The sequence below is a fragment of the Nestor notabilis genome, unplaced genomic scaffold (assembly GCF_000696875.1).
Source record: "Nestor notabilis isolate BGI_N333 unplaced genomic scaffold, ASM69687v1 Scaffold36642, whole genome shotgun sequence".
NCBI classification, from domain to species: domain Eukaryota; kingdom Metazoa; phylum Chordata; class Aves; order Psittaciformes; family Psittacidae; genus Nestor; species Nestor notabilis.
The window spans coordinates 1-7,662 of record NW_009919398.1 but is presented as its reverse complement, the minus strand read 5'-3'; the positions used below and the strand labels follow the sequence as shown (position 1 = coordinate 7,662).

At 43.7% G+C, this 7,662-nt stretch overlaps 1 protein-coding gene across 1 annotated transcript; it reads left to right on the top strand.

Annotated features, from left to right (window-relative positions):
• The first annotated feature begins 1,195 nt into the window (after positions 1-1,195).
• LOC104401081 (ubiquitin-conjugating enzyme E2 B) lies at positions 1,196-5,816 on the top strand. The gene is made up of 5 exons (XM_010010196.1): positions 1,196-1,275; positions 2,027-2,052; positions 3,061-3,150; positions 4,358-4,446; positions 5,251-5,816. Exons 1-5 carry the CDS (start codon positions 1,250-1,252, stop codon positions 5,377-5,379), a joined length of 360 nt encoding a protein of 119 aa, XP_010008498.1. The 5' UTR covers positions 1,196-1,249; the 3' UTR covers positions 5,380-5,816.
• The last annotated feature ends 1,846 nt before the right edge of the window (positions 5,817-7,662 follow it).

Sequence of the window (7,662 nt, the reverse complement as noted above, 5' to 3'; positions counted from 1 at the left end):
GGACCAAAATAGAAGGGGATTTATGCTGTTGGGACTAAGCTGTCCGAACTGTGTGTGCTCAGGGAGCCAGGATGTAAACACGGTGCTTAGATGGGATCTGAGCACAAACAGAGCGAGCTCTGCTTCTGGATGTCACCACAGGGCAATGGTATTGCTCAGTGTCCACATCACATCCAGTTTTGTCACAGACTTGGGCAGTGAAGTGCAGGGCACCAGCAGCAGCCCTGGATAAACCTGCATTTACACACTGATGTTTACTTAGAGTTTGTCCCTTGGTCTGCAGGGCTTTTGGTGGTGCTGGTTCATAAGTGTACTACAGCCAAACCTTATGTTAATGCTCCACAGTGGCTTTTGGAGCGAGGGCAGCCACTGTTCTCATCTGACTTGAGGCTGCAGCAGGAGATGTCACAGAAGGCGAATTGCTCCATGGTTGGGGCTTGCTGGCTTACCTTGTTCAGGGTCCTCTGTGGTCCTTAAGCAGAAACCCTGGTGTGCAGAAGGAGAGTGTCTGGATCCGATTCCTGTTGTGATACATATTTCTGTGTGGCCTGAGTTTATGTGGCTTTCAGTAAATAACGTGCTTCTCCTTAGTCCAAGGATTAAGGAACTAAAAAGAATTTTAAAAGCTTCCATGATTACTTTAGAGATAAACACATCATTGAACTGGTAAGAGGGAGCTGTACACAAGTTTTCCCCTTGCTCCCTTTTGAAGCAACCAGCTTTGAAGCAAAACAGGCTTATACCAAATTTAGCCACATCACACACACAGATCTGGGAGCAGAGAAAGCTCCACTGCAGTCCCTTGCACTGAGTCCCAGGGAAGGTGTGTAGAAGTGTTACTGGGTGGTTCTCGGCTCCCGTTTGTGGCTGCACTTGGTTCTCTTCCTCACTGTGGCAGCCAGCACTGATTGCTCTCCCATGGTTCACGATGTAGTCCTGCAAATCCCAGCTATACGTGGTGCTTTAATATTCCCTTGCTCCCTGCACACTTAATGTAACCTGTTGGGCTGTTGTAGTGTGTTGGTTGTAGGTTTGTCTTTCGGGGTATTGATCATCTGCACGCAATGCTTTGTGTATTCTCTGATTTGGAATGAGAAAATACATACTAAATCTGCATATAACTGTTCAGTTGTACTTACAGGAGGAGGTATTTTATTTATATAAAGCTTGTCATTCTGTATTTGTCATTCGTAGATTGCAAGAAGACCCTCCTGTGGGTGTCAGTGGTGCACCATCTGAGAACAACATCATGCAGTGGAACGCAGTTATATTTGGGTAAGAGTTTTTGATCACTCTAACATCCTATAGCAAAGGGCTAAATGTACCAAAACCTGGGGGTTGCTTTTACAATTATTCTCCTTTTTTATGTACATAAAGCCAGCAAACTTAGAAAAGTGGCCAAGCGTGCTGTTGTGGTGAGAATGTGGCTTTGGGGGTAACACAGGATGTGTAAGAAAGAGATTTAAAATGTTTTCATCTTTTTTTGTTGAATACAGCTTGCACGTGGGTTAATAAATAGGTTAGACTCTGTAGGGGTTGGGTTATGACAGAGCAGGATTCCTTTATAAAGTACATACGAGCCTCCTGCTCTTGGCCATTAAATCCAGATGTGTTAGCAGGGATTGGATTGATTCCCAGAAGAAGGAGGCACAGGTTCTGACTGGGAATTTACATCACATATCCTAGAGAATGGGAATGGCCTTAGTATCCTTACATAAAACTGAATGTTTTCTAGTAATTTCCTCATTAATTCCACCTAGTCATGTAATTACATATGTATTGCTTGGGATGATGATGAGGTAGATATCCCAACTAGCACATTGACTATGGGAAAGTGTCTCAGACATGACACAGCTCTCAGGAGGTTGCCTCTGGATACTTCCCTAAATGTTTAGAGAACTCTACCTGTATTTAACTGCCTCTACCTGTATCTTGGGGAGGATGAGGAAGATGAACATTTATGGTTGTTCTTCAGAAGCTGGTAACGATCATTTTGTAACTGGAGTTTATTTTTCAAACCTTTCAGGCCAGAAGGGACACCTTTTGAAGATGGTAAGCTGCTGACTTCTATATCCCTGTCATTCTTATAAATATTGCCAGTATTAACAACTAATAGATGTTATCTGTATATGGAACAAACTAAGCAAGTGAAGGAGTAAGGTCTCATGGGCTATACAGATATGTATTTTGATGTAAGCAGTGTCTTGCCATGATGTTTAGTTAGCTGTGAAGCAGTGCTTGTATTGAGACCTGTTTGTACGTATACAGCAGAGCTTTTAGCAGGGAAAGCTGGTCTGCTGCTGCCAGATGTGTTTTCCATAGCCAGGCCCAACAAGACAACATGCTTCTCTGGCTTCATCTTGGTGGCACGTTTGATTCAGCTCTGTTCTCCTAATGAAGAACAGGTGAAAAATCTTGAGTTGTTCTGAATATAGAGCTCGGTGAGGGGGAGGCAGTACTCAACTGGTACATAAACATGAAAGTTGGTGTGTAATGAACCTCCCTTAGGCACATGAGGAATAATGAGTTTAATAATTATAGTATTATTGCAGTAATTGGCAGCAGATGGGTTTGTCTCTGTGTTGGGTTGGAGGAGTTACAGTAAATTATTCACTGATCCATAATAAAGGTTTTCAGTGAATCAGTCGTGAGCTGCAAAGGCTGAGATTGCTGATTATGAAATTCCAGCGTTTTTTTGCTGGCACCACGGTGTCTTCTTAATGAAACACCTTAAAGTCACCAAAATCCATGGAACCAGCATGTTGGGTCACAGAAGGGGAGGGATGATTGACATTGGATCTAGCTGCCTTTGCCATGTGTGCAGCGAGTCTCCAAGCTTCCACCCCCAGCTGCTCCCGGGTTTATGACTATCACTAAGTAGTAGTTCCATAGTTCCATCATCACGTGAAATACATGAAAAGAAACCAGACTCTGTTGCTTGTGAGGTGCTTGATGGTGAGGAGAAATACTGATCCTGGAGCACGTAACTTCTGCTGTGTATGTTCCTGGAAGTGGTGTTTTGTTGTTAGTTATCTGATTGTATTTCTGTTTGTATTTCAGGTACTTTTAAACTAGTAATAGAATTTTCAGAAGAATATCCCAACAAGCCTCCAACTGTTAGGTTTTTATCAAAAATGTTCCATCCAAACGGTGAGTAAATCACTTTTATTTAGCCATAATACTCCTTAAATACTGTGGTGTGCTCATGTATTCTGTGAAGCTCCAGAATGCTGAACAGCTCTCCATTTCTCTTCACTGCCACCTCCCGAGTGGGTGTCTAGGACAGGATGAAGAATTAAAGAGTTATGATGCTGTTAAGCAGCAGCTATCTGTCTCTTTCGAATCAATATTTAGCCACGGTAGCAGATCCTGTGAGCATTTGGTTGGCTTAAAGAGGCAATTCTGGTTGCAGATTCCTGCCCCCTTCCATTAAACAGCCGTCGTGTATGTGCAGCCACATCATGAATCAGGGCAGGGAAGTGATGCAGCCAAATGTCATTTATTTCTGTCAGGTGAGATTTCAATCAAGTCCATGCCTTCACTTGGTTCACTGTGCCAGCTAGCACAGGGAAGAATGTGCAGCTGTAGGGAGCCCCTGTGTCCAGCCTGGCCTTGAACACTGCCAGGGATGGGGCAGCCACAGCTTCTCTGGGCACCCTGTGCCAGCGCCTCAGCACCCTCACAGGGAAGAGCTTCTGCCCAAGAGCTCATCTCAATCTCCCCTCTGGCAGGTTAAAGCCATTCCCCTTGTCCTGTCCCTCCATCCCTTGTCCAAAGCCCCTCTCCAGGTTTCCTGGAGCCCCTTTAGGCCCTGGAGCTGCTCTAAGGTGTCCCCTTGAGGAGCCTTCTCTTCTCCAGCTGCCCCAGCCCAGCTCTCTCAGCCTGGCTCCAGAGCAGAGCTGCTCCAGCCCTCTCAGCAGCTCCGGGGCCTCCTCTGGCCTCGCTCCAGCAGCTCCACGTCCCTCTTGTGCTGTTCCCCAGAGCTGGACCAGGGCTGCAGGGGGGGTCTCCCCAGAGCGCACTAGAGGGGCAGGATACCCTCCCTGAGCTGCTGCTCACACTCTGGGGGTGCAGCCCAGGATACAGTTGGCTTTCTGGGCTGCAGATGCACTCTGCCTGGTCACATTGAGCTTAATGACCAACACAGAAGTAGGTTTTCAGGTATTGTCTGCCTTGGAGTGTCTCTTAGTTTAAAGTATGTGATAATGGGGTGAGAACTGCTACTGTTCAGTGCATGGTGACTGCAGCGAACACCTTGCTGCTGAATTGGAACAGTAACTCTGCCTTGAACAGTGTGTAATGAACAAACTAACATAACTCTGACCGTTTCTAAATGACATCTCTGTTGTACTTACAGTGTACGCGGATGGTAGCATATGTTTAGATATTCTTCAGAACCGCTGGAGTCCAACATATGATGTTTCATCTATTTTAACTTCAATTCAGGTAACTTTGCATCTATTTTAGCAAATAATTCTGTTGTTGTTAGGCTCTGTTGCAGAATACACAGAATACAGCTCAGTGGTGGGACTAGGCAGGAATTTGTCTCAAAGGGGACTTCAGGTATTTTGAGCTAAGCAGTAGCTTTTTAGATGAAGTAAATGTTAAGGTGCCAACCTATGTAATTATTAATTTTGAGCTACAAAACTGCCATTATATGTTTTTGCAGGAGAACAGCTAGTGATTTGGGTTGGTTTTAACAGTTTTTAGTCAGGATAGGACATTACATGTGGAGATTTCCCTGGTGTTTGGCACACTGAGCTTTATGGTGGAGCCCTGCCCGTGAAGTCCTCAAGGAGGCAGTACTGAAACCTGATTTACTTGGAATTAATATAAATGGCCTGGCACAGCAGAAACGTGCTTTTCCTTATCTCCTATGTGATTGTTTCTGGTTTTCTACAATGAAGTTTTATCGGAGGCATCTTAAGCCCCTCTTTAGTCCTGAACAACAATAGCAGTGAAATTACCAAATAATCAGTTAGCATCATACTGCTCTCTGGCACAAATGTCCACCTGCCTGTTAGGTTTGTGAGCCTGGCAGTGCTAATGCTTATGCAGTGTATCATTTGAGGTTCAGTAACGTAATTACAGGTACCCAACCATGAGTTCACCTTGGGCTGCTTTTTCACTTGGGCTCTTCTGAGTCATGTCTGCCTCCTGAAGCACATCTGATTTGAGAGTTGTGAACGGACTCTTCCTGGATTGCAAATGGGCTGGTTTGTCTCACGTTTTGTTTTCCCTTTCTTACAGTCTCTGCTTGATGAACCTAACCCAAACAGCCCAGCCAACAGCCAGGCAGCACAACTCTACCAGGAGAACAAACGGGAATATGAGAAAAGAGTCTCAGCCATTGTTGAACAAAGTTGGAATGATTCGTAACAGCCGCTTTGTTACTCTCCCTCCTCGTAATCATGTACCATTTAACTCTCAATAGAAAGGCTACCACAGATTTCAAGTGCCACAGTTCTATGAATTTGCATCAAAACTCATTTGCAACCAAAATTTAAGCCCTCCAGTTTAGGAAACTTTAAAGCTTGTGTATCTTGATTAACGTCCTTTTTATTGCATGGTCTGAACTAAGTTATTGCTACATAAATTTGTAATATATCCTGTTTGTATTTTTTTTCCAAGTGTATAATGTTGGTGTGGAGTTTTCATGACAGAATATACACATTTTGTAAATCTGTACTTTTTCAAATATTGAATGCCTTATTTTTGAATTCTTTAGATTTTTAAATTGGAGAAAAGCACTTAACAAAGTTTTTATATATAACTATTTCATGTACAACTGTTAAATACATAACCTTAGTGCAAGATGTTCTGCTCTCGCTCTGTATCTCTTCCAAAGGGCTCATTTTCAGTCCACCACATGCCTGATACCACTTTACAGAAGGTTAATCCAGGATGTAACTGTCTTCACTGGATGTCTCTGCTTCTGCACCAGAGCTTGACTTGATTCTCTGTGTCCTCAGTTGTATGAGGAAGAGAAATACTGGTAGCTGCCAGCTTATAGATAAGGAAATGGATGTAACTATTTTGCTCAAAAGTCCCACATTAAACCAGTGCCAGAGGGACCTCAATGGCCAGGTTTGGTGCAAATGTATTCTAACAGCTTTTATTTTTCAGGGAGATTGTATTTTACCAACTTGTAAAGTGTTGTCAGCGAACTCTGTCCTATATTCACATCCTGATACTGGAATATAGTTTTGAACGCCTTCTAATAATTAAAGAGGTGCCCCATTAGTTTCCTTTAGGGGTAGGGATAAACTAATAGCCACCAGAAGAAAGCATGCCTGCACGTTTAACGGAGTGATTCTTTAAAGCTTGGCTGGGTACCACACAGCCAGGTTCTTGTGTCTGGATCACAGCTTCCAAATTGCCAGTTTAAAGAAGTTTGGGGTTGATTTTAGAAGTGTTGATGTGGTAATTCCTTATTGTACTCTGTAATCCAGGCCGGATACTACAGTAAAGAATTAGGCCTTATTCTTTTTCCTCCCAGCAGCAAAATTGTAATCCCTTTGTCACAATTCCAACCAGCATTATGTGTGCACTAAAACCCCCAAATCCCACAGCAAAATACAGCTCAGTGCTGCCTGAAAAGCAGTGGGAGTTTACTTCAGCTAGAAGAGGAAATGATGTTTATTTGCAATAGTCATTACTAAAAAGTCGGTGTCTGGTAATGCAGTGAAAAGGAATATCGATTTATACCTTACACCTGCTTGTAAAGTTGGTTTATATTCGTAGGAACAGCACTATTAACTTTAGAAACAGCAACCAGAATACTAGTCAAACCATTCTGTTTAGTAGCCTGTGGAGGAAAACTACTAAGTAAGAACTTTTAGTGTGCAAAGGCTCAGAAGCATCAGTGCTAAGGAACGAGAAACTACAACCTTGGTAAGTCAGTTTGCTTTCCTTGAGCCTTGAATTTGTGTTTAAAAACTCTTTAATCTACATCTTATTGTTAACAGAAACCCCAGAGGATCCAATTTGCCTTTTGACTGTGGTGAAATTACAGCAACACCAGTGAAGCTGCATCTTAAAGCAGTGTCAGTGCAAAGATTCTTGTTTAGAAATACAATGTGGAAAAGCTTCTTAAGAACTGGTCTAAACTTTGCAGTTTGGGTTTTTACATTTTGCCTCCTGTTGCAGTGTTTTTGTTCCTTTGACACGTGCATGAGATGAGATTTGCCATTCATTAGAGTCCACATTAATGGGATTACTCCTGAGCAGCCGGTGTAGCCTGGTTATAGACTGAGGAGGCTCTGAGCATGTTTCTGTGTACCTGGGGTGGAGGCAGTGGATGTCTGAGAACTGGGATTGGAGCAGGAGGTGTGATCAGTGCTGTGAACTCAGAGCACCACGATATACAGGCACACGTGTGTGTTTGAAGGAGTTTGAGCATGTTCTGTTGCAGGCAGGGTTTGGAGCCTGCAGTCAGTAGTTAAAGTCAAGGTGGAGAGTGTCCTGCTGTCCCATGGGTGAAGGTAATGATTGTACTCCCACTGTACGGTGAGGAGGGATGTTCCCTTGTTTGACCATGTTAATGCTGTGTGATGCCAGCAGCATCTGGATGTGAACACCGGGAAGATGAGAATCCAGCGCTGGTTTGATGATGCCCGGGGGTAGATGCAGTTCACCGCCGAGCCCGCCTGGCGCACGGCT